At 35.7% G+C, this 27,983-nt stretch overlaps 1 protein-coding gene across 4 annotated transcripts in view; it reads left to right on the top strand.

Moving 5' to 3' along the window:
* Positions 1-27,983, top strand: part of AGMO (alkylglycerol monooxygenase) — a 355,530-nt gene that overhangs the window by 163,576 nt on the left and 163,971 nt on the right. For all 4 annotated transcript variants that reach the window (XR_001900937.3, XM_017956887.2, XM_021935974.2 and 1 more), the window contains 5 exons: positions 26-105; positions 4,156-4,290; positions 6,188-6,304; positions 24,468-24,550; positions 25,429-25,534. Coding sequence is in view for 3 of the 4 variants with exons in the window: in XM_017956887.2 (XP_017812376.2) it covers positions 26-105; positions 4,156-4,290; positions 6,188-6,304; positions 24,468-24,550; positions 25,429-25,534 (521 nt within the window). In the remaining variant the exon portion in view is untranslated. The remainder of the gene's footprint in view (positions 1-25; positions 106-4,155; positions 4,291-6,187; positions 6,305-24,467; positions 24,551-25,428; positions 25,535-27,983) is intronic.

Genomic DNA, 27,983 nt, shown 5'->3' with positions numbered 1-27,983 from the left:
CATATCCTGAATATTTATCTTCCAGGGACATTTGAAGCAGAAAATGAAAAAGTTGTATATGGCTTAACACATCCCATTAATACATTTGAACCAATCAGAGTGCAGGTAACATACTTGTTTTTTATTTTTTCTGCATTTATATCATTTCATAAATCTTACAGTTAAGAGAAAAATCAGCTGTTGAAAAGTGATAGTATATTATACTAACCTGAAAAAAAGTTTTTAACTATAAAAAATTTAGATATAACTCTATCACACAAACAAAAGTTTGAATCAGATCAGGCAAAATATATTTTAAAATAACTAATTTTCAAATATGTCTACTGCCTAGAATGACAAAGAAAATGGCTTCTAAACATATCCTTTCTCAGAATGGACCTGAAATATATTCATGTATTCAGTAGGAGCAATAGTAACATGTATAATTAAGGCTGAACCCACAGTAAGAAAAATATTTGTTTCCAGGGTGCATGACTCTGGTTAGAAATTCAACATGAGGGCTTTGCGTTACTCTTCTTGGACCCAAGTGTCAGGAACTATTACAGATTGGTTAAGTCTGTGCATTACCTCACTTGCTAAGACTTGTCGGACTGGACCAGTTTTCTGTTAGACATGTGGTACTGGTTGTTCATTGGTCTCAATGGTTGGCACTAGAGAAATCAGGAATGTCTGTGAAGCTCCGATCTGTCAGAGTCAGACCACCACAAATACTCCTGGGGTTAGGCACTCGTAAATGAGAAAAAGATAAGAATACTTGAAAAGCTGAAGAGGTTGGTCAATGACAGCTCTGTTCAGGGGACTGGTTACAACATTCGGTAAGTGAGGAAATTACTGGCTCATGTTGGGTCAGCTTTTCCAGACTACTTTGAGTTTCAGTGAAAGTTGAAATAACAAAATTGTTGACGGCTATTGGGCTTCTACCATGTGCACTGCTAACAGCGCAGCAGAAAAATGTTTAATGTAGCTATTACTAAAACCTTATAAAGCAGTGGCTCTTTTCATTCCCATTTTCTGGTGGAGGAAACCAAGGTTCCCAGAATTTAAATAATTCACCCAAAATTACAAAACTTGTTAGCTGTAAGCTTAACCAAGGTGGGTTGAAAGCTAAGCCCAAGACTGGCTGAATTCAATTTAACCCATACACTGTGCTGCCTCTTTACATAAAAGGCCGTAACAGATTGCCTTCAGTTGTTCAGTGAAAGGTATTTTTATCTCCTCGTACACCAAAAGAAGAAAGGTAATTATCTCTCTTCTTTCTTCTCAACTACGTGGCATTTCTCTCTGTGTCTCTATCTTGATTAGACTTACTAAGAATATGATCCATCTCTCAGGAGAATATAAGCAAATATTTTGGATCCTTTCTTAATAATAAGCTTTGTGTAAATAAAACCAGTTGAGAAAGAGTACATTGAAAGCTACCTTTTCTTCATATAGGAGTGGTCTCCTTATTGCAGTCATTAAAAAAGAGATAGATAACTTCATCTCTATCCTCTAGGGCAGAATTTTATAAACTTAATGTGCATGTGAATCAGAGGATCCTACTAAAATGCAGATTCTGTTCAGTAGTTTTGTGGTCTGTTCCAAGATCCTGTGTTTCTAAACAAGCACCTATATGATGCCAGTGCTGCTGGTTGGTGGGTGATTTCTTTCAGAGGCAAGGCTTTGGGAGTGTACAGTCTTGCTGAGAAAAAGGGGGTTTATAACTGAGACAGAATGAGAAAGTGAATATTAAATACAATAAGAGCTGCACAAATAGTGGGATGATTAGTATTTTGAAAGGAACGGTGGTCAGAAAATCACAAGTATTTATGGACAGCTGCTGAAACCGTGTTAGGTTCAATTCTCCAGGTCTTTCCCCTCACATTTCCTTCAGCATTGTAATTGTCACAAGTGGGTCTAAGGTTCAGTGTTTTACACGTTCACTTATATTGTCAGAAATGTCAAGCCGGCAAGTTGTGATAATTAGGAATACTTGAACTTACAAAAACATTCACTTATTTTCACCTCCATTCCTTTATATACAGGTAAATTTCTCACCTATTCTGCAGAGGCATCAAGGCAACTTAGGATGACTTCCAACAGACATAGGGTTTTGTTTGTTTGTTTGTTTTCCTTATTATTAGGCATAAATAATTCATCTTGCCCTCCTTTGGTATCGCACATTTTCAGAGCACTGGGAAATAAATAAGTGAAAAACAATATTTTCATTTAAAACATTACTATGTATTTTTCATGGCTTGTGTCCAGAATGATAGAAAAAAACTGTAGTCAGTTTCCAAAATTAAAAAACAGATAAGTATATTAATGTACATTATAACTTATAAGCATATTAGTTTTCTGTATCATTATTATTGCAAAGCCCCAGGTGAAGTTTCCGCCTATCATTTACCTATTCCTCAGATCTATTCCATTAACCATTTATGCCTGAGCTTGCAATTTTTTGAATTTTTCCAATTAGACCTTGGCGATGACCTTGAGTATTAGGATATAAATAACTCCCACATGCTTAGCGTTCCAATAATGGAACATTAGGCATAAATGGTTGTTCTAAATTATTTCTTAATTGCTTCAGATTCCTTATTATGATATTTTAATAAATTCTTAAGTTATTTTTTGTAATCTTAATGGTTCAACTCATTCAAAACACAATGAAAATACTAGCAAAATCACAAATTCTGATAAAGCCAAAACTTCTTTCTCCATTAATTTATTTCTATAATTATCATAGAACTCGTCTCTAGAGTCTATAGCTGATGCTCAACCTCTAGGAGTCTTTTTAGTCTCTTGGTGCATTATGATCATATATATGTCATAAATAGCAAACATTTATTGAACACCTATCACATGTGGGCACACTTTTAACTTCTTTTTTTTTTTTTTTTTTTTTTTGAGACGGAGTCTCACTCTGTCACCCAGGCTGGAGTGCAGTGGCGCGATCCCTGCTCACTACAAGCTCCGCCGCCTCCTGGGTTCACACCACCATTCTCCTGCCTCAGTCTCCCGAGAAGCTGGGACTACAGGCGCCCGCCACCATGCCCGGCTAATTTTTGTGTGTGTTTTTAGTAGAGATGGGGTTTCACCGTGTTTGCCAGGATGGTCTTGATCTCCTGACCTTGTGATCCGTCCGCCTCAGCCTCCCAAAGTGCTGGGATTACAGGCGTGAGCCACAGTGCCTGGCCACTTTTAACTTCTATCCATGTCAAATGCACGATATTTAAAGAATATGGGATTCCTGTTATGCTACTTAAAGGGAATTTTTGCCTCAATTAGCAAACTTTTCGATCTCTAATTACAGAATACGGGCTATTTAATACTCAGAAGTCTAGTATCACAAACTACTTAGAGTATTTTTATGAATATGTGTTGTCTGTAACACAATATAGTAAAGATTTATATTTTAAAATTTTAAGCAGATATTCAATCTTTATATGTTTCCATGTTCAACTTTTGTATCCATTGAGCAACACTTAGAAAAGGTGTCATTGGCCAGGCGTGGTGGCTCAGGCCTGTAATCCCAACACTTTGAGAGGCCGAGGCTGGTGGATCATGAGGTCAGAAGTTCAAAACCAGTCTGGCCAACGTGGTGAGACTCCGTCACCATTAAAAATACAAAAATTAGCCTGGAATGGTGGCATGCACCTGTAATCTCAGCTACTCAGGAGGCTGAGGCAGGAGAATCACTTGAACCCGGGAGGCAGAGGTTGCAGTGAGTCAAAGTCGCTCCACTGCATTCCAGCCTGGGCAACAGAATGAGACTCTGTCTTGAAGAAAAAGAAAGAAAGAAAAGGTGTCCTTAGGGAGGGATGTTGAGTGCACAGGGTGCTAGTTAATTCTATTGGAAGCAAAGCCTTTTAACTCATTTTTTTCTACTTTGCTGATTGTCTAAACAATTGCCCTGATTTTACATTTCAAAATTACAATTTTATTGAACTTCAGAAATACTGACAGAAACACACTTAATGGTACACAGTACATAGAATAGATTACAGCACAGAATGCAATTACACATTAATTTCTGTTGCTCTAATCATGCATAACGTATGTTTTAATATATGTAAATTACCTTGAACAATAAAAAATATACATAATCTTTGGTATTTATTCTTTCTGTCCTATTTATCTTATTTGAAATAAGCTCTTTTTTATTCTTTCTAGTTCCATCACTTATTTTACATATGGACTACATTCTGGGCCACACCTGGATTCTTCAATAAGTTGTCTGTCATATTTAAAGGACCAGGATGGGGTCCAGGTAAACCAAGACTTGGTCTAAGTGAAGAAATTCCAGAGGTAAATAGAGTTCACAGAATTGGAGATGGTGAAGATTAGTCTCATATTGTCAGGTCTACAGCCAGCCTGTACATATGCTATTTTCATGCAAATCTGTAAAAAGATGTTCCCCCGGTCAGATGCAGTCCTGTGGTGCATAACTTAGTGAGTGTCCACCAACTATGTGCCAATTAAAGGAGTACCTTCTCCCAGGTGAACACTGCCTTTTGCCTGGGAGCCCAGATTGTGGAGCAGAGCTACAGAGGCTGGTTTTCATATCCACTTGAATGCCTGCCTTTGTGTAGAGCATAACTTCACAAATACAAGCGGCTCAGACACAGAGTCCTAGAACACTAGAGATGGAGGCAACCTTAGGAATGAGTCAGTCTAATCTTAACTCCACTCACAAAGAAATGAGGCCCCCAGAACAGATGTATCTAAAGTCACATCAAGACAGTATGGATTTTGGGTCAAACCATAGCTATATTCATTTTATAGTAGAGTAGAAGAATTAAATGCAGAAACCACATTGAAAACCAAAATCAAAAAAAGATAGATCTTTAAAATAGAGGAACCCAAATGAAAAACTCAGTTTTCACCCAGAATTACTCTTCTGAAAAAGAAAGAGAAGTTTCTTTTTAATCATTTAGAATATAAGTTGTGATTTCTTATCAAATAAATGTTATGTATAGTAATGCAGAAACAATAGGAAGACTAAACTACTCTTAATTTCAAGGATGATACTATGTGTATAAAATTAGCCTGTGATGTTTCAAGGAAATAAAACAAAATAAGAGGTTTTATTTAAATATTACTATTTTGAAAAAATCCTGATCTAAGTAATGACATTTTCTCATTCAGTTACCAAAGCCGCCTGGAATAAGTTTCCCAGACACTTTTGTTTATCTTCATAATTAGTAGTGTAACATCCACCAACTTGATATAGGTGAAATAATTTTTATATTTAAACTCCAAAAACCTGTTTGCTATGATCCATTTATTGTTTTTCTTTTTGTCAGTAGATAACTCAAAGTGAACACTGTTTTTAAAGTTATTTGAGTCCTGGAGTCTGCATTAAAAAAATAGATGTGTAGCATTTTGGGGAAACTCAAATGCTAGAGTAAAAATGCAGTTTATTGGAAATAACTTTTCTAAAGTTTCCAATAAATAACTTTACAAAAGTTGTTTCCAATAAAATAGTATTTTTCTTTGAAGTATGATTACCTACACTGCCAAGATTACCTTCTCTCCCTGTGTGTGTGTGGTTTTTTTTTTTTTTTTTTTTGGGACTGTCCCCCATCTCCAGGTTGGAGTGCAGTCATGCAGTCCTGGCTCACTGCAACCTCTGCCTACTGGGTTCAAGCAGTTCTTCTGCCTCAGCCTCCCGAGTAGCTGGGATTACAGGTGCATGCCACCACGCCCAGCTAATTTTTGTGTTATTGCTAGAGATGGGGTTTCACCATGTTGGCCAGGCTGATCATGAACTCTTGACCTCAAGTGATCCGCCCACCTTGGCCTCAGAAAGTGCTGGGATTACAGGTGTGAGCCACCGCGTCCGGCCACCTTCTGTTTTTTGTTTTACTTTGCTTTTGCCGTCATATGTGATCATGGACATTTTATCAAATAGGGAAGATCCATCCCATTCACTTTGACTATCTTTATTATTTGCACATTTTGCTGAATTAGTTTTTATGCTGCTCTTTAAGGCAGACTACATCATAATTGTCATGCTTTCAAAATGGGAAAAAAAAGTATCCTAACTTACAGACAAGTTTCTATTTTAAAAAATTATGTTAGCCTTTTTTAAAAAAAAAAAATAGCAAGTACATTTTTTCAAATATCTCTCTTAGTGTGGATTTCAGTTAGAGAAATAAGTCTGGAGCAATATAAAGGAAATGGTTCTTTCTTGTCTACCTAGGTCACTGGGAAAGATGTTCCCTTCTCATCATCTGCATCTCAGCTATTAAAGATATACACAGTTGTACAGTTTGCTCTGATGCTAGTGTTTTATGAAGAGACCTTTGCAGATGCAGCTGTAAGTAATATCCATTTTAAATAGTGTGAGAACATTATCTGTTACTTTGTTTGAAAATGAAAATAAGCTTCCCATATTAAGGTTATGGTTTATTCTTCTCTGTAGTTGTCTGCTGTAATTTTGGCAATGTCTCACATTTAAACAGGTAAAACAAATCTTCTAGGCTACTAAATGTAAATGAATTAACTCTATCCAAATTGCTTCTGTGTAGAATGTTCACCAAGTGATATGCTGTTAATTTGTGTGATAAATAAGAAATTATTTGCCATCAACAAATTTTATTACAATTACAATAAAAATACTTCAGAATTCAGAATTAAATGTGTAGGAAAGCACACTTTTCATCAATTTCAACATATTTACTTTCATTTAGAGAATTCCTTGATAGAATTACTTTAAACGGTTTTCAAGGTAGAGTTTAATTCCTTTAGTTTGACCTTTCTAAAACATTCAGAATATTCCAATTTGTCTGGTGCAAATAGAAGAGCACTAGACCAGGATTAAGTTCAGGGATCGCCACTTTGGGGGTCACTTTTTTGGCCAAAAAAGAATATGTGTACTACCTTGATTTTGGAAAGACCAAAAATAACATAAGGTATATAAAATATGCTGTAAATTGCAAACAAAAAAGAAGAGCATCTTGTTAATTTTATTTCATTTTATTTAAGAAGGAAAACACACACAGAGACACATTTCTTCTGAGCAAACTTCCTTTCATGCCTCATTTCTCAGGACATGCCCACACTAAACCAATAACTAACATCAGGTCATGAATTAACCATGAGAGAATTATACTAAGTATAATTCTTACCCTCAGGATAGAGTGGTACTCACTTACCCCGAGCAGATTCCTCATATATACCTGGACAAAATCAGCACAGTCTTAGTACAAAAGAAATGGAAGATATATTTTGGTTGGGCATCCGATAGTGTATACAATGTGTCCTGCTAAATAGGTTTTCGGAAAGTCGTGGTAGAGATTATTGAATAGTGCATTGAGAAAAGCCATCTTAATTTTTTTAACTTTTATTTTAAGTTCGGGGGTACATGTGCAGTTTTGTTACATAGGTAAACCTGTGTCATGAGGGGTTTGTTGTATGGATTATTTTATCACCTAAGTATTAAGCCTAGTACCTATTAGTTATTTTTCCTGATCCTCTTTCTCCTCCCACCCTCCACCCTCCAATAGGCCCCATTGTGTGTTGTTCCCCTCTCTGTGTCCATGTGTTCTCATCATTTAGCTCCTACTTATAAGTGAGAACATGCTGATACTTAGTTTTCTGTTCCTGTGTTAGTTTGCTAAGGATAATGGCCTCCAGCTTCCATTCATGTCCCTGCAAAGGACATAGTCTCATTCTTTTTGGTGGCTGCATAGTATTCCATGGTGTATACTTACCACATTTTCTTTATTCAGTCTATCATTGATGGGCATTTAGGTTGATTCCATGTCTTTGATACTGTGAATAGTGTTTCAGTGAGCACATGCATACATTTAACTTTATAATGGAATTATTTCTATTCCCTTGGATATATACCTAGTAATGGGATTGCTGAGTGGAATAGTATTTCTGTCTTTATGTCTTTGAAGAATTCCACACTGTCTTTCACAATGATTGAACTAATTTCCACTCCCACCGACAGTGTAGAAGCACTCCTTTTTCCCAAGAAGCTCACCAGCATCTGTTAATTTGTGACTTTTTAACACTAGCCATTCTGACTGGTGGGAGATGGTACCCCATTGTGATTTTGATTTGCATTTCTCTAATGATCAGTGATGTTGGGCTTTTTTTTCATATGATTGTTGTCTGCATGCATGTCTTCCTTTGAAAAGTGTCTGTTCATGTTCTTTGCCCACTTTTTATGGGATTGTTTGTCTTTTTCTTGCAAATGTGTTTAAGTTCCTTATAGATGCTTGATATTATACCTTTGTTGGATGCATAGTTTGCAAAACTTGTCTCCCATTCTGTGGGTTGTCTTTTTACTCTGTTGATAATTTCTTTTGCTGTGCAGAAGCTTTTCGGTTTAATTAGATCCCATTTGTTAATTTTTGGTTTTGTTGTAATTGTTTTTGGCATCTTCATCATGAAATCTTTGTCTGTGTCTGTGTCCTGAATGATATTGCCTAGGTTGTCATACAGGGCTTTTATGGTTTTAGGTTTTACATTTAAGTATTTAATCTATCCTGAGTTAATTTTTGTATATACAGTAAGGAAGGGGTCCAGTTTTAATCTTCTGCATATGGCTAGGCAGTTATCCCAGCACCACTTATTGAATAGGGAATCCTTTCCCCATTGCTTGTTTTTGTCAGGTTTATAAAGATCAGATAGTTGTAAGTGTGCAGTCGTAGTTCTGAGTTCTCTATTCTGTTCCGTTGGCCTATGTGACTGTTTTTGTACCAGTATCATGCTGCTTTGGTTACTGTAGACCTGTAGTATAGTTTAAAGTTGGGTAATGTGATGTCCCCAGCTTTGTTCTTTTTGCTTAGGATTGCCTTGGCTATTTGGTTCTTTTTTTGCTTTCCTGTGCATTATTCACAATAGCAAAGACTTGGAATCAACCCAAATGTCCATCAGTGACAGACTGGATTAAGAAAATGTGGCACATATACACCATGGAATACTATGCAGCCATAAAAAAGGATGAGTTCATGTCCTTTGTAGGGACACGGATGCAGCTGGAAACTGTCATTCTCAGCAAGCTATCATAAGAACAGAAAACCAAACACCGCATGTTTTCACTCATAGGTGGGAATTGAACACTGAGATCACTTGGACACAGGACTGGGGCCTATTGTGGGGAGGGGGGAGGAGGAAGGGATAGCATTAAGAGATATACCTAATGTTAATGATGAGTTGATGGGTGCAGCACACTGACATGGCGCATGTATACATATGTAACAAACCTGCACGTTGTGCACGTGTACCTTAGAACTTAAAGTATAATTTAAAAAAAAAAGTAGTTTTTTTCTAATTCTGTGAAGAATGACAATGTTTGTCTAGTTCTGTGAAGAATGTTTAATAGGCATAGCATTGAATCTATACATTGCTTTGGGCAGTATGGCTCTTTAAATGATATTGAATCTTGCTATCCATGAGCATAGAATGGTTTTCCATTTGTTTGTGTCAATATCCAATTTCTTTGAGTAGTGTTTTGTAGCTCTCCTTCCAGAGATCTTTCCCCTTCCTGGTTATCTGTATCCCTAGGTTTTTGTTCTTTTTGTGGCAATTATGAATGGAGTTCATTCCTGATTTTGCTCTCGGCTTGACTGTCATTGGTGTATAGAAATCCCAGTGATTTTTCATATGATTTTTGTATCCTGAGACTTTGCTGAAGTTGTTTATCAGCCTAAGAAGCTTTTGGGCCGAGACCATGGGGTTTTCTAGATAGGGATCATGTCGTCTGCAAATCTGGATAGTTTGACTTCCTCTCTTCCTATTGTGCCTTTTGTTTCTTTCTTTTGCCTGATTGCCCTGCCCAGAACTTACAATACTATGTTGAATAGGAGTGGTGAGAGAGGGCATCCTTGTCTTGTGCTCATTTCAAGGGGAATGCTTCCAACATTTGCCTATTCAGTATAATATAAGCTGTGGGTTTGTCTTATATGGATCTTATTATTTTGAGGCATTTTCCTTCAATACCTAATTTATTGAGAGTGACCAATATGAAGGGGTGTTGAATTTTAGAGAAAGCCTTTTCTGCATCTATTGAGATAATCATGTGTTTTTGTTTTTAGTTCTGTTAATGTGATGAATCTCATTGACTGATTTGTGTATGTTGAACCAACCTTGCACCCAGGGATAAAGCCTACTTAATCATGGTGGATAAGCTTTTTGATGTGCTGTTGGATTTGGTTTGCCAGTATTTTGTTGAGAATTCTTGCATTGCTGTCAGTCAGGGATATTGGCCTGAAGTTTTTGGAATAGTTTCAGTAGAAATGGTACCAGTTCTTCTTTATACTTCTGGTAGAATTCGGCTGTGAATCTGTCTGGTGCTGGCCTTTTGTTGATTGATAGGTTATTTGTTACTGCCTCAATTTTAGAGCTCACTATTGGTCTCTTCAGGGTTTTAATATCTTCCTGGTTCAGTCTTAGGAGGGTGTATGTAACCAGGAAATTCTTCTAGATTTTCTAGTGTACGTGCATACAAGTGTTCATAATATTCTCTGATTGTTGTTTGTACTTCTGTGGGGTCACTGGCAATATCCTCCTTGTTGTTTTTGATAGTGTTGATTTGAATCTTCTGTTTTTTCTTTATCAATCTAACTAGCAGTCTTTCTACTTTATCAATGTTTTCCCCCAAACAGCTCCAGGATTAGTTGATCTTTCAAATGGATTTTCATGTTTCAATCTCCTTCAGTTCAGTTCTGATTTTGGTTATTTCTTGTCTTGTGATATCTTTGGGATTTCTTTGCTCTTGATTTCTCTAGTTATTTAGTTGTGATATTAGGTTGTCAACTTGAGATGTTTCTAACTTTTTGATGTGGACTTTAAGTGCTGTAAATTTCCCTCTTTTTTTTTTTTTTTTTTTTTTTTTTTTTGTGGCAGAGTCTCGCTTAGTCGCCCAGGCTGGAGTGCAGTGGCGTGATCTCGGCTCACTGCAAGCTCCGCCTCCCGGGTTCACGCCATTCTCCTGCCTCAGCCTCCCGAGTAGCTGGGACTACAGGCGCCCGCCGCCTCGCCCGGCTAATTTTTTGCATTTTTAGTAGAGACGGGGTTTCACCGTGTTAGCCAGGATGGTCTCGATCTCCTGACCTCGTGATCCTCCCGCCTCGGCCTCCCAAAGTGCTGGGATTACAGGCGTGAGCCACCGCGCCCGGCACAAATTTCCCTCTTAACACTGCCTTAGCTGTGTCCTCGAGATTCTGGTATGTTGTGTCTTTGTTCTCACTAGTTTCAAAGAACTTCTTGATTTCTGCCTTAATTTCATCATTTACCCAAAAGTGATTCAGGAGCAGACTATTCAATTTCCATGTAATTATATGGTTTTGAGTGAATTTCTTAGTCTTAATTTCTAATTTGATTGTGCTATGGTCTGAAAGACTGTGGGTTATGATTTCAGTTCTTTTGCATTTGCTGAGTAGTGTTTTACTTTCAATTTTGTGATTGATTTTAGATTATGTGTCATGTCACGAGAAGAATGTAAATTCTGTTGTTTCTGGGTGGAGAGTTCTGAATGTATTTATCAGGTCCATTTGGTCTAGTGCTGAGTTCAGGTGCTGAATATCTTTGTTAATTCTTTGTCTGGATGATCTAATATTATCAGTGGGGTAGTAAAGTCTCCCACTATTATTGTGTGGGAGTCTAAGTCTCTTTGAAGATCTCTAAGGACTTGGTTTATAAATCTGGGTGCTCCTGTGTTGGGTGCATACATATTTAGGATAGTTAGAATTTCTTGTTGATTTGATCCCATAAAGGGATGGAGAAAAGTCTACCAAGCAATCGGAAAACAGAAAGAAGGCTGGGCTGCAATCCAAGTTTCTGACAAAACAGGCATTAAACCAAGAAAACCCATTTTAATTTTAACATTATTTTAAAACTTTAGTGATTGGTGTTGTCCATATATATTTCTTTTTTGTGTGTGTTCAAAGTTAGTAACCAAATTATTCCCCACGTAGTAACCCCAACTTTAAACAATAGGTAAGTTTGTATGTGCTCTCTGTCCAAATATGTATTTTTTTAAATAAAGGAAAAGCCACAGGGAAACATATAATAGACTTGTATTATTGTAGCAGAAAATGATGATTCTTTTTTCCATTTTGTGAAGCAAACATAGGAACTAGGATACTATGGAACCAGAAGTTTTTGGAAAATATAATGATTGGACATATAGTTACTGTTTGTTTTTCTTACATGTGCTAGAGCTAATGATGAAACAAATTGCATATTGTACCAGGTTTATTTGGCTTTTGCCTCCAAAATGACAAAACTTGAAACAAGAATTTCTTTTTGGACCAAAGCTTTTATAACAGTGGCATGAACCACATCACTCTTGACAGTGCACACCTACACATCAAACCACCAAAATGCTTAGACTTCATATCTGTTTAACGTAAGGTCTCATTGATTACTTTGTTTAATATATTAATTTCACTGATTATTTTGTTTAATATATTAACTTAATATTTTCACCCCAAATAGAACTAAAATGTACGTCATTAATAGAGCTTACATAGTTGGATGAGACAAAAAGAAAAGCCAGGTCGTCTGTGTCTAAATACCCAACTCTTGATATACTGACCAATGTTGAGTACAGTTTGCATTATTGATTTTTATTAGTTATATTAAATAAAATCCCTAAATAAATTATACTGATTCATAGAAACAAAAGATGGAGATGTACTCATTTTAAGCTATGTGAGCCTCCATGCTAATTTTGAAAAAGTGGCCATTAACATTTGAATGCTTGGGCATGAGTGAGTGCTTCCTGGGTAAAAATGTAGTGGGACACTGTGTCCATTAAAAGATATGACTTACAGCATGGTTTTCACAAGATTTCTCTACTGTCATGAAAAACTATATGAGAAACTCATGTCAATATATTGACGAAGAGAAATATCAGGTGTTGAAACCCTTTTCAAACTGAAATTAGAGTTGGAGACAGCTTCATTCCTGACACAAATTAATTTTGAAAGGTGCATTTGCTTGTTTCCCACACGTGTTTTTCTTTGCGGAGAACGTGCTGTGTGACCAGGAAGAAAGGTTGCTTATTTGCAAAATTCTATAGTGCCTTTCTAGTCTCAGGGATGTCTAAAAGCATACAAAGACATTAAAATCCAACAGCAATATTTGTTTCCAGATTCACTGTAGCCAATAATCACACAGAAGAGTTGTGGCTGACTTGTAATTGGGGACCCTGCTGTGGTACCACAGCCTTTTCTGTTTATGCATATATTAGAGAAGATAAATACTTGCTTGTTTTATGTATGCAGGTTCTATATAAATAACTTTGGGAGTCAAAAAAGCAATTTGATGGCCACCACAAAGGCATAAGAGACACATTCCTTTCTTACTGAAACTTGCAGAGCATACATTTAAATATATAGTGTTTCGTTTAGTGATATGACCCACGGACTTTTATGTTGATTTTGGTTTAGTAATGCTTGAAAAATCAATTCCTCAGCTGCCAGGGTCCACTTCCTGGGGTGATATCATGAATACATGTTTGAAATAAAAATACGTATGGCACTAGCATGTTCTACAAACTAAAATTGAAAAGGCAATTCTCTTTTAAATAATAGACACGCAAAAAACAGTTTGAATATTCAATAAGGTCTTGTAATAGGATATGTAATAAAGTTACTGCAGATACATTTGAGCACAGATTACTCTGATGATATATTTCAAGTTAACAGGGCATCTGAGAGTATCCAATATAAATTTGGAAACATTTTTATGGTTTTTAATTCCCCTGAATGCCACGCTCTGTAAAACATTATGGGCACTACAATTTTGTAACTAATGTTTTCATGTTGGCATTTTTTAATAAACCCACTGAAAAAACCCTCTGTAAAAAAATCAATATTTTTTGGTCTACTCTCATAGCAGAGAGTGTCACTTGCACAAATTAGATCTAGCTTAGGTTCTACATGAAAGCTTTCAAGTCAACGTCCAGGGTATACTGTTTTTCTGTAGTCTACCCCCTTGGGATTTCATTTCCTTAAGATTTTAGGTGGTAACTAAGGTAATGTGGGAAAAAAAAAGAAATGTGGGCCAAAGTGAGCATCAATTATAATATAAAGCCATGAAATGAATGTAATGAATTTGAAAGCTACCTTTCAAATAAGCATAGACTACAGAAATGTAGAAAAGTGATCATTGTATTTTCCTAAATACATTATTTTTATCCACTATATTTAAATATATTAATAAACTGGGAAATTACACATTTAATAGTGTCATATGCATCAGATAATATAATGTTAACTTTGAAATTAAATATATCTTCATATCACTATTAGTCTTTTCTAATTTGGTGAGTATCGGGCAGCTTCTTTAAAAAGTTATCGTATAACAAACACAATCAATGATAACCTCCTCATAATTTAAATTACAATCTCACTTTGATTTATTAAGTATATGTAAAAATTAAGCAATTCCATCCTGCTTTGGAAACTCCAGTCTAAATGCACAGTTCTTTGGAGTTACATTTCCTCATTAAAAGTATTCCACATAAAGAGGCCAGGCACAGTGGCTCATGTCTGTAATCCTGCACTTTAGGAGGCCGAGGTGGGTGGATTACTTGAGATCAGGAGTTTGAGACCAGTCTGGCCAAGATGGTGAAACTCCATCTCTGCTAAAAATAGAAAAAGTAGCCAGGTGTGGTGGCAGGTACCTGTAATCCCAGCTACTCTGGAGGCTGAGGCAAGAGAAGCACTTGAACCCAGGACGTGGAGGTTGTGCAGGAGCCAAGATTGTGCTATTGCACTCCAGCCTAGGTGACAGAGCGAGACTCTGTCTCAAAAAAAAAAAAGAAAAGAAAAGAAAAGAAAAAAAAATCCATTTAGAAAGAGAGTCTGGTGGGTCTCTCTGAAATGGTCTTTTAATACCTTTTCTCTTCTGTGTTTTGGAAAATAATGAAAAGGTATGTAGTTCATAGATCCACTTTTTTCTTAGTAAGAAAATAAAAGTTTCCTTTTAAAAGTGTATGGAAATTTGTGCTGATTTCAGTGAGATCTTGAGGCAAATACAAATTATTCAGAGTGGCTTCCACAAAATAGTTTTACGGAGCATTCAAGAAAGATAGTATGTTAACAACCGACTCTTGTGGCAACTGTTGTAGGATCTTTCTTTGCTAAAGATTTTCAGTCCTGGAGTAATTACTATCCAATACTGAGGCACAACCCTTTGGTGTTCTCGACTCAGTGAATGTCCAACGAATCACGAGATTTTCCAGTCTGTCTGGTAGGAACATGCATTATACGCATACTGGGCATTGTAACTCTGATCCTTTTTTGCCCTTGGATAATTTCTTCAGTGTATCACGCATGAGCTGTTACACTAAAGACTTGATTGGCACTCTGCAAAATTTTAGGGTTCTCCACATATAACTCTCCCTTTTTTTGGTACTCAATTTTCCAAACGCTAGCCTCCTTGGTTTCTCTCAAATCCTGGCTCCTTCTCTGCAATTCAGGGAATTCACCAAGCTCCTCTGGGTCCCTCTGTGTTGTGACCTAGAAACTCTCAAGGTGGGAAACTGGTGCAATATGGATCATATTATTTGTATCCCATTTCCCTGAAATTGCTGTTCTTTGTTGCCTGGTGCCCTGTGATTTGAAAACAATCATTTCAGATACATTGCTATTGTTTTTCAGGTAGGAGGGTGAATTTCTCTATCTTATCAGGTATACATTCATATTTTAATGGAGTAGAACCATAGTGTCAAATTTTTTGTAGAAACTGATGAACTCCATGTCAATTCAATGTTTTGAACTACATGCTAATTATACTTTTTAGCCAATATATTTTCAACTTTGATATATTTATTGTGTTTGCTTCTTGCTTGAAATTCTAGTAAATTTTTATTGTAGTTATATTCCTCTTGGTATGCTTTAGTAGTAGCCACCTAGGGAGTTCTGAAAATATAGGAAAAATAATAAGATAGCCAATATTGACAATTATTTTAAAGAGCAAGAAATGCTTTCAAGACAGATTCTTGAGACTCACATATAATTATACATTGCAGTATGGTGTCACATTGGATTCTGCTCTTGTGTTTATGTTGTAACACTGAGAAGCATCTTCAGGCCTTAGGATTCAGCATGACAAATCCATAAGCTCATAGAGTCTGGAAGGTGGAGCCCTCAGAGCTATAGAGGTAATGAGGGCAGCAGAATAAGTGTGCCAGGAAACTCAATCTGCTGCCTTCATATCAGAAGTTATAGAGGTTTATGTGTTAGGCAATATTAGTCTCATTTTACAGATGTCTGAGAAGATGAGCATTAATCAAAATAATGAATTTTGTAGACCTTGTCAGGCATCTTTTAGGGAAACCACTAAAAATGCACCATCTTGTGATTGTAAGAAAATCTAGACTTTTCATTTCTAAATCTTTAGAATAAAATTATGGAAAATATTATCAAATCATCTTTGACAATGCATAAAGTTAAAAAAAAAATTCTTTCATATAGAAACATACTGTTATTTTGGGATATGGTGACCGAGTTTGATAGCTCCTTTGTGAGGTTTGTTTGGTGGGGAAACGTGAGAGGAGGTTGTATTGACCACCAAGGTTTTCCCATGCAAGGGTAGGACAATGATAGTCTTCTTCAAGAACAAAAGGGCTTTCTTCTTTATAATATCTGTGGGCAAAAGAAGAATTCCCACACATTCATTGACTATTTAAGTAACATGGCATCAAACATGTAATTCTGCTATTGTTAATGATATCTCTTCCTAAGTATATTTTTTCCATCTATTTAAAAAAAGTTGGAGGAGATAGGGTTCTGCAGGCATACTTGGAGCTACGAATCTATACCATCATCCTTGCACTGGGAAACCTATGAAAACAAGAGCTACCAAATATATATATATATATATATATATATATATATATATATATATATATATATATTGAGATAGAGTATCACTCTGTTGCCCAGGCTGGAGTGCTGTGGTGCCATCTCAGCTCACTGAAACCTCCTCCTCCAGTTTCAATCAGTTCTCCTGCCTCAGCCTCCCAAATAGCTGGGATTACAGGCATGCGCCACCACCATGTCTGGATAATTTTTGTATTATTTTTGTGTTTTTAGTAGATATGGGGCTTTGCCATGTTGTCCAGGCTGGTCTCGAACTCCTGGCCTCAAGTGAATTGCTGACCTCAGCTTCCCAAAGTACTGGGATTACAGGCATGAGCCACCACGCCTGGTGAAACTTGACAGACAGTTTTTAAAAAGGAAAAACAATTTATTGCCTCAAAAAGCTATTTATGGTTATGATCTTTCCCAAATGCTTTCTGTGATTATGAAGTGACCATATATCCAAATTAAAATGGAACTAATTTAGAATAATTTCAATTTAGCACTTTAGGAGAGAGATATTTTATATGAAAGATAAACCAGCAGTATATAATTTGAAATGGGAGTAAATTGAGTGAAAAATATAATCCTCCCTGTTATAAAAAAAACTAATAAGTTACATGTGATTTCACATATTGTGTAACACATAGGAGACTAAATGTTTATAGCCTTTAAAACCTATAAATTATATTCTATTTTTTTTTCCTTTTGTTCTAGTGTACCTGGCCAGTGGTCTTATTGGCAAAGACTAAGGTGGTATGAATTCAAGGGCAGGGATTTTGTTCTCCTTGGTTACTCAAACTCATATTTACCATAATGCCCAGCACATACTCAATATATACTCATGGAATGAATTTGTAGAGTTTATTTATTTATTTATTTATTTATGAGGCAGAGTCTTGCTGTGGCACCTAGACTGAAGTGCAATGGAACAATCTCAGTTCACTGCAACCTCTGCTTCCTAGGTTCAAACAATAGTTTATTCCTGCCTCAGCCGCCAAGTACTTGGGACTACAGGTATGTGCCACCATTCCCGGCTAATTTTAATATTTTTAGTAGAGATGGCTTTTCACCATGTTGGCCAGGCTGGTCCCAAACTCCTGACCTCAAGTGATCTGCCCACCTCAGCCTCCCAGAGCGCTGGGATTACATGCATGAGCCACCACACCCAGCTGAATGTGTAGAATTTAGAGAAGTTCAAATGACTATCTACCTTACTAGTCTATCAAAGGATGCTATATAGAAAAACTTAAGTTCCACAGGAAAATGAACCCTAAATTCAGCATATGTGTTGTATATTGAATTCCCTCTTCAATACTCTCAGTTTCTTTTAAACTAATTTTTGGGATATTCTGTTTTTTAAGGAATTAAAGAAATAATTATTAAGGTACTTAATATTTAAATATTTAACATTTAGAAACAATAATTTAATATTAAACTACTGATTGAATAATTTAGTGGAATTTATTTTAAAGTTTGAGGAATATAAAATATTGCTATTAGGCAGGGTGCAGTGGCTCACGCCTATAAACCCCAGTACATTGGGAGATTGAGGCCGGAGTTGAGTCCGGGAGTTTGAGACCAGCCTGGACCACATGGTGAAAACTCATCTCTACAAAAAATACAAAAATTTGCCGTTGACTGGGTGCAGTGGCTCACACCTATAATCCCAGCACTTTAGGAGGCAGAGGCAGGCAGATCACCTGAGGTCAGGAGTTCGAGACCAGCCTGGCCAACCTGGTGAAACCCTAACTCTACTAAAAATAAAAAATAAAAAAATAATCCGGTATGTATGATGGTGGGTGCCTGTAATCCCAGCTACTCAGGAAGCTGAGGCAGGTGAATCGCTTGAACCAGGGAGGTGGAGATTACAGTGAGCCATGATGGCGCCATTGCACTCTAGCCTGGGAAACAAGAATGAAACTGTCTCAAGAAAAAAAAAAAAATACTAGCCGTGCATGGTAGCATGTGCCTATAGTCCCAGCTACTCTGGAGGCTGAGGCAGGAGAGTAACTTAAGACTGGAAAGAGAGGTTGCAGTGAGCCTAGATGGTGCCATTACACTCCAGCCTGAGTGATGAGAGTAAAACCCTGTTTCAAAAATAAAATGAAATAAAATAAAATATTATTAAATATTTAATATTAAATTATTGATTAATTGTATTAATAATGTTTTATTCTCGGGTTTTTTATAGTTTGTGGCCTTACATTCAAATTTTTAATCAATCTTGAGTTAATTTTTAAATATGGTGAAAGGTAGGGGTCCGGTTTCATTCTTCTCCGTACGGTTAGCCAGCTATCTCTGTACGATTTATCGAATAAGGAGCCCTTTTCCCCATTGCTTTTGTCAACTTTGTCGAAGAACATTCTGGACCTTGGCATAGGGAAATAATTTATGAGTAAGCCCTCAAAAGCAATTGCAACAAAAACAAAATTTGACAAGTGGGATCTAGTTATAATAAAGAGCTTCTGCACAGTAGAAGAAACTATCAGCAGAGTAAACAGACAATCTACAGAATGGGAGAAAATATTTGCCAATTACCTATCTGACAAAGGACTAATATCCAAAATGTATAAGGAACTTACGCAAATCAGCAAACAAAAACTAAATAACCAGATTAAAAAGTGGGCAGAGAACATAAACAGGCACCTCTCAAAAGCAGACATGCAAGTATCCAACAAATACATGAAAAAACTCTCAGCATCACTAATCATTAGAGAAATGCAAATTAAAACCACAATGAGATATTGTCTCACACCAGTAAGAATGACTATTATTAAAAAGTCAAAACACAACAGATGCTAGGGAGGCTAAAAAGAAAAGGGAACACTTATACACTGTTGGTGAAAATGTAAATTAGTTCAGCCACTGTGGAAAACAGTTTGGAGATTTCTCAAAGAACTTAAAACAGAACCACCATTTGACACAGCAGTCCCATTACTGAGTATATATCCAAAAGAAAATAAATCACTCTATCAAAAGACACATGCACTCATATGTTCATTGCAGCATTATTCACAATAGCAAACGCATGGAATCAACCTAAGTGCTCATCAATGGTGGATTGGGTAAAGAAAACGTGTTACGTATATACCACGGATTACTATGCAATCATGAGAAAGAATTCATGTCCTTCACAGCAACATGAATGCAGCTGGAGGTCATTACTCCAGGTGAATTAGTGAAGAGCAGAAAAACAAATACTACAAGTTCTTACTTATAAGTGTAAGCTAAACATTGGGTACCCTGGGCATGAAGATGACAACAATAGACACTGGGGACTAAGACAGTCAGGAATAAAGGAAGGGGCAAAGCTTGAAAAACGAATTGTTGGATACTATGCTCACTACCTGGGTGATGGGATCATTCCTATCTCAAACCTCAACATCAGGCAATATACTAATGTAACAAACCTGCAAATGTATCCCCTGAATCTAAAATAAAATTTGAATTTGTAAAAAATGAAATAAAGATTCAATTTTCCCAAAATATCATATTAGCAATGTAATAAGAATTATTACCATTTAATATATTAATACTAAAACACAAATATAAAATATTCATTCATTTTATCAGTCATTCAATAAACATCTATTCTATATTCTAGGCACTTGGGATACGACAGTGAACAAAGATATAAAAAGTTTCACTGAGTTTACACCCTAGTAAGAGGAGACAGACAACAGAGAATGCATCAACAAACATATAAGTGTATAGAAGTGATAAATCATATGAAGAGCAATAAAACAGAAAATGGTTATAGAGAGTTATGGAGAAGTACTATTTTATGTCGGAGGGACAAGGACATGTATTTGAATAGAGACCTGAATGAAATGCACCCTAGTGTTCACTGGGGGAAGTCATTTCAAGCAGAAGGAATACTGGGTGAAACAGACTTGAGTTGAGAAAATGTTTGTCATGTCCAGGAACAGGAACATTTCTGACATGGTTTATTATGAGTTAAAGAGAGAAAGATCACTAGAGATTAAGAGTGAGGTATGGTGTATTTGGGCTAGAGTGATGACTTCGAGCTTTATTCTGAGTGAGCCCCTGGAGGGTTTAGAACATGTGTGACATGATCTCACTTAAGCTTAAAAGGATCACTCTGAGTACTGTAGGTTGGTGGCTGTGGTAGGTGGACAGGTAATTTTAGAAGTAGGAAGACCAGTTAGGAGAGTATTTCAACAATTGTTGGGGAGAACATCTTGGGGTGGAACAGGGTATTAGTCATGCTGTTTATAACACATGGTTTTATTCTGGATATATTTTAAATATATCTCTGATGTATTAGAAGAAGACAGTGACAGAAAAAGTTAAGGACCAGTCACAGGTTTTTGTCTTCAGTAACTGAAGGCTAGGAGGTGTCATATTCTAAGATGAAGAAAACTAGGGAATATATGGTGTAGAGGAGGAGCTCAAAGGTAGTGTTTTAGTCCTGTCGTGTTTCAGTTGCCTGTGAACCAGTTAGAGATATTGACTGGGTGGTGGATTCCTACGTCAAGCTGGTTTCCACTCTGATTCCAGTAGTCAGGATGCAGTTTGGTAAAGAGAATTATCTCTATTGTCCACGTATCACACATTTCCTAACCAAAGTAAATACATGTACTTATTCCATCTCTGAGTTTTCTGTAACATCTGGAAGAGCTAATAGACCTTCTATTTATGCTTCTCTGTTGTTTATCTTACTGTAATTAATTAAGATTAGCCTAAGCTCCTGAACATAGTAACAATAGCACTAACCATGACCATCAATTGACTTTTTTACTCTGTGCCAAACACTCTTCTAAGTATTTTATAAGATTACAGTCCTTGCCAAATGCGTATTTTATTTCAAATGTACCAAACGCATAGCTGAGGCTTTAAAATGTCAAATCATTTGCTCATGGTTACATGGATGATAGGTTTAAATAATTATAAATTCTATGTTCTTAAAGAGCATTTGTAATCATACTGTAGATTTTGACACAAATCGTTTCTCCCTTTTATGTAAATTTTCCCCACCAATAACCACAGTGAAGCAATATAGTGAGAGAAGCCGTTTTATTCAAACAAGGTAACTAAAAAAACCTTAGTGATTTCTACCACCAGGAAAGTATTTCTCTGTTTGTTGTTGTTGTTGTTGTTATTTTTGGATTTTTGTTTGTTTGTTTTTGGTCTCACTCTTCCTACGTGGACATCGCTGACCTGCACGTATCGAAATATGAATACCACTCTCCTGCTCTGATCTAAGACGTTCCGGCTTTCACAGACTCCCCCATCCTGTATATAATACCTATCATTGTGCCCCTATTCCTAAACAGTCTAATACTTTTATATTCAGGTTTTTGACCACTCAACAATACTCTTCCATTAAAGTATTGCTTTGAAGGGTTTAAAATCTCTTGACAATTCTGGCTGCCATTCCAGGAAGTTGGCCGTGAGAGATGGGGTGGTTTTTAAGAGGGTATGAAGCTATGGTACTGCATGTGAGCAAAAATTGCAACTGATGGCTTTTGTTTACTGTTTATAACTTTGGACAGTTGCAATTTAATTGCAAATAAGGATATTAGCTAATAATTAGGTGAAATTCCTTGTATTCATTTCAAAGTGAAAAAAAGGAAAGAGTGCTTGCATCATGTTTTGGGCACTATTTTAGCCAATCTGTTCTATCACACCTCTGGGTTTTCATAAAGACGGAACTTAAACTCCATCAGTGAGTAGGGAACTCATCCAGGAGCTGTGTCAAATACTTTGAATTTACTTTTAAAAAAACCAAACTTGGTTTTATTAAAAAAAAAAAAAAAGAACACACCTTGGGAAATATCTATCTTTTTCCACATTTAGTGTAATAACGTTTGACAGGGAAAGATGATGATGGAATACATAGAGCAATAGATCTATTGCTTTAAATCTTTAAATTTAAAGCAATAGATTTAAATTTATTGCTCATATGTATATGCCCCTTTAAATCTATTGCTCATATGTATTCTACCATCATCATGCTTTGTGATCAGGCAGGCCTATTCTGAGTTTCAGAAAGTATTTACTTCTCTGTGCAATGATGGTGCTAGATACCCTTTGTCAAATACTTTGAATTTACTGATCCACTTTTAATCTGAAGTCATGTTCACCTGGCTCTAAACTTTGACTATTTATGACAATTTAGACTTCTGCCATTAGCCCCTTTAAATCTATTGCTCATATGTATTCCACCATCATCATGCTTTGTGATCAGGCAGGCCTATTTTGAGTTTCAGAGGCGTTATTTACTTTCTGTGTAATGATGGAAAAAGTTAGATAATCTTTTGTTTCCCAGATTGTGTTCTTTTTTTTCCTTTTTTAATAAAACCAAGTTTGTTTTTTTTAAAATCAAATACAAGTGTATATGTGTAATCTCTTTTATACGTATGTTTTCACTCATAAACACAGTCTCCTTTAAATGACAACTACTCTGCAAAGTCATTGGGAATGTAACAAAATTAAAGTACAAGAAACACATGCCATAGAAGCTGTAAAATAGTAGATGTTCAATAAACATTATTAAATTTTAATATGTAAATTAAATGCATATTAATTTATAATTCTGATGGAAAAATGTTTTCTGTTACAATGATTCAAAAGATAATTTTTTAAAAAAATTATCATTTATTTCCAGTACATTGGGATAAAAACCCACTTTATGCAACTGTACCCTTTAATTCATTTTTCCTGAAGAAAAGTACAAAAGACCAGACTAAAATTGAGACAAGCATTTAAAGGAAAAAATCCTTTGACTCAGAGTCCAAAAACAAGCTGTAAATGGTTCATTGTTCCAAAAGAATTAGTTTTTATACATAATATAAAGAATTTTACACTATAAACAAAGACTGCTGTACATGTACTTAAATTAGAATTCTGATATCTGCTTTTCCTCTAATTCTTCTGGAGCACAAAGCATATTTGCAAGTCAGAAATCTAATAATCTCAAAGGACAGACTGTCTTAGAATAAGCTTTTACCCTTAAGATACCTGGAAAGATGGTACTCATTCTTTTCCTTGGCTCAAAGTCCAATATATCAGTAAGTTTTAATTAGTTTACAAAATTCTGCCATATCAACATGAAGAGCACACTAATGCTTAATGTTTAAGCGTTAAAAAGATAGCTTTTGACATGTATATATGAGCATGTATATTGAATCATATATGAATGTATGTGTGTAATTTCTTTTATATATATGTTTTCACTCATAAACACAGTCTCCTTTAAATATTTTCTATATTTGAGAAAGCTTTGCATTTGAAACCACAAAGATTTTGTTATACTAAAAATAGCTATTAGAATACAGTATTTATTCATTAAAATGTGAGTAATTTATCCATATGTGGGGGATCCACGTGTTTCAAAAAAACTATAAAAGTCAAAATTTTAAAGGAGAATTTTAAATGATGATGAACACTTTAAGCAAAATATCATTATGGAATTGTCTGATTACTTCTCCAACTGTCCAACAAGGAACTAAACGACTTTAAGAAAACCGAAATGTTTTCTGCGTAGTCAAACTTTCTGTAAAGTGTCAATGACAAGTGGTGTAATAGGACATAAAATTTGGGTTGTTTTGTCAGCTTTGACTGTTCTTATGCCTTTTAACAATTCTCCTAACGGCTCCATTGATCTCTGTGTGTGTTTGACAGGCACTGTCACAAGTGACTCTCCTTCTGAGAGTTTGCTTCATTATCCTGACCTTGACTTCCATTGGATTTCTTCTGGATCAAAGGCAAGAAGTGAAATTCTTGCATTGTTTTTACTTTTACTCAATTCAAGAATTTTCCACAGAGTGGTAAAATATCAGTATATTCTGTAACTTTATAGTGTAGTTTAAAAAATAAATATAAAACTTTGATATTTGACTTTTCATTATTTTAGAGAAGTTAACTATATCAGTTCTCCTAACTACTAATTTTTTAAATGAATGAAGTATGAAGACATTCAATCAGTGAAAAGAGTCTCACTTACTTTAAAACCTAGAAATTTAGTTGCCTAATATTTTATTTATTAGCTGAAAATAAACTTCATAACTCATCAATGCTCAAACTAAGCAATATGTTGATAAAGAACAGATCTTCCCAGGCCGGTCGCAGTGACTCACGCCTGTAATCCCAGCACTTTTGGAGGCCGAGGCGGGCGGATCACGAGGTCATGACATCGAGACTATCCTGGCTAACAGGGTGAAACCCCGTCTCTACTAAAAAATACAAAAAAAAAAAAAAAAAAAAAAAAAAATAGCTGAGTGTGGTGGCGGGCGCCTGTAGTCCCAGCTACTAGGGAAGCTGAGGCAGGAGAATGGCATGAACCTGGGAGGTGGAGCTTCCAGTGAGCCGTGAGCCGAGATGGCGCCACTGCACTCCAGCCTGGGCGGCAGAGCAAGACTCCGTCTAAAAAAAAAAAAAAAAGAACAGATTTTCCCTAAAAGGATGAGTGTTCTTTCTTAGTTTAATCACTGTTTTCAAATAGCTTCGGGGGATATGCTTTTCAAATATATTTAAATACTAGGTATTTCTTGAGAATGAAAAGTTTATCTCTATATTAATTATAACATGTAAACATATAAAGAGCATATTTAAAACTAATGCATGTAATGACATTTTATTTCAGACCCAAGGCAGCTTTTATGGAAACTCTCCGTTGCTTGATGTTCCTAATGCTGTACAGATTTGGTCACCTGAAGCCTGTAGTCCCTTCCTTGTCATCTGCTTTTGAGGTAAGACATTTGTTTTAGGTAGCCGCAGGACGGCGTATACCTACCGCACATTTAATTTATTCATTCAATGATGTTTTCTCTACTTCATTTGTGACCGGTACTTGTGGGAAATCTTGACCTTTTTTTTCTTACTTACCAGTACTTGTTAGTTGTGTCATCTGAGCTAGTTAATATTGATGAGCCACAGTTTTTTGCCCCTAAAGCTGGATTGATATCATTAACCTCAGAGAGTTGTTGGACACATTACATTACACAACCTTTATAAAGAAATCAGACCATGTAATAGGTTCTCAAGAAGTGGAAGAATTGATTTTACAAGAAGTTTTTGGCAGAAACTCTGCCATTTGAGATTTTTTTAAAACTTTTAAAGTGAAAATTGTGAACAAGTTTCCTTGTCAGTTACCTATAAAAGTAATCATTCTACGGAAATAAAGTCACTGAAGTCAATGAGATTTTTCTACAACTGAAAAATATGATCTTCTGTGATGGTTAATTCTTATCTTCCAAGAACTGCATTGAACTTTTGGGTATATATTTATTGTTTAGAATCTGGGCAGCTGTTAAAGACATTTATTTTCTCATCACTAGTGCATTAATAGACAGTGCATTATGTTTAAGGGTTATACTGTTTAACTTTGGTGCCAAGACACCTGCCAACATCACCAGAATGTGCAATGTGTAACTTTATTTAAGCATTAAGCATAAATACTAATATCCCCCTCTCTTAGCATCAATGAAAAACCCAGTATATACACTTTCATTATTTAGTATTGATTATAAATTGAAACAACTCTTTTGGAAGTAATTTGGTGATACCTATCAAAATTGCAAATAAACACACCCTTTAACCCAGCATTTCACTTCTAGGAATTTGTGCTACTGAAATGATATGCTCACACACATGCAAATTGGTGTATATGCAATATTATTCATTGTAGCATTATTTGTTATGACATAAGATTAGCAACAATTTAATGGCCATGAATAGAGGACTATTTAAAAATTATTATTCATTAATAAAGTAGTAAAATATGTATCAATAATAAAACAGGAAACCCTTTAGTACCAATAGGAAGCAATCTTAACAATAAAACATGATCCAGGATTCCATGTGAAGTATCCTGCCTTACAATGTACATAAGTATAAAAACAGGGAGAGGGAGATATAAGTATATAAATGTATAAATGTATTTTATTGTATGTATGTAAATATATCTAGGAAGATAAACAAAACCTAACATGTTGCTTGTGGGAAGGAAAGGTGAATTTTGTGGTTAGAAGAAAGGAGGAAGCAGAAGATTCTTTACTAATATTCTTTGATACCTTTAAAACTTCTAAACTTCTAAACCATGGGGGTATATATACACGTTATACATATAATGTGAATTTAAACCATGAAGCATACTATCTTAATATCAGGATCTTAGATATCATCTAATTTAATATATTCTGCATTACAGTTGATTTAATGTGTATACTTATTTTGTCTTCAAATTATAACCTAAAAGCAAAATAACCATACATTATACATATTTAATGAAATTCAGAAATACACATGCTGAAAAAAATCATAAAATCAAAGAAAATGGCAGTTTAATACCCTAGATGAGGGCACATTCTAATTTAAAGCATGAAAGACAATAATTTCATTTAATGAGAGTACTCTTAGGTTTATGGTGATAGTTTATCTTACACACTCCAGAAGCAAATAGAGAACATAGGTTCCTTAAATTAGCCAATGTTGTAAACATGTGGGAATGTGTGCTTACAAAAACATACCGCATTTGGTATTCTTTGATGATGAGATGGTGGAGGGCAATGTAGTATGTCCAGCTTTTAAGCATGATGAACGCTAGTGATAAGATGATGTCAGTTATTTAGTTAATAGATGAAGGTGAATGGTAAAGACTTGAACTTTGAAGCCATATTGCCTGAATTTGATTCTTGGCTTAAGAACTAAGTAGCTGTGTGTTCTTTGGCAATTACTTCACCACTTAACTATTCTTGGTCTTGCTTTCCTCATCTGTAAAAGGAGGAAGTATAACATCCATCTAAATAGGATTTTGAGGATTAAGTAAGAGAATATGTGTAAGGAATTTAGCACAGTGATTAACACATAGTAAGTGCTCCACAAAAGTTAGGCACTGTTATTATTGTTATTTTATATTAACTTAAGGATCATTTGGAATAATTCTTTGGCCTTGGCCTGCCTTCAGGTCTACAAGTCAAGTTTGGAGACAGCTAGAATGAGAAGTGGGGAAGAACAACAATTTTGAAGGAAATGTCAGAGCTATGAATTCTTGGTCTGACACTTACTCTGTCTGTGACTTTGGACTCTGTGCCTCAGGTTGTTCAACTGTAAAACAGGTTTAATAAGAGCAACATACATTGAGCTCTTACTATGTCCTAAATGCCTTACTAGTATTATTCCATTCAGTATTCATACCAA

Source organism: Papio anubis, chromosome 4, assembly GCF_008728515.1.
Source record: "Papio anubis isolate 15944 chromosome 4, Panubis1.0, whole genome shotgun sequence".
Taxonomy (NCBI): Eukaryota; Metazoa; Chordata; class Mammalia; order Primates; family Cercopithecidae; genus Papio; species Papio anubis.
This window is presented reverse-complemented; position numbering and strand designations above follow the sequence as displayed.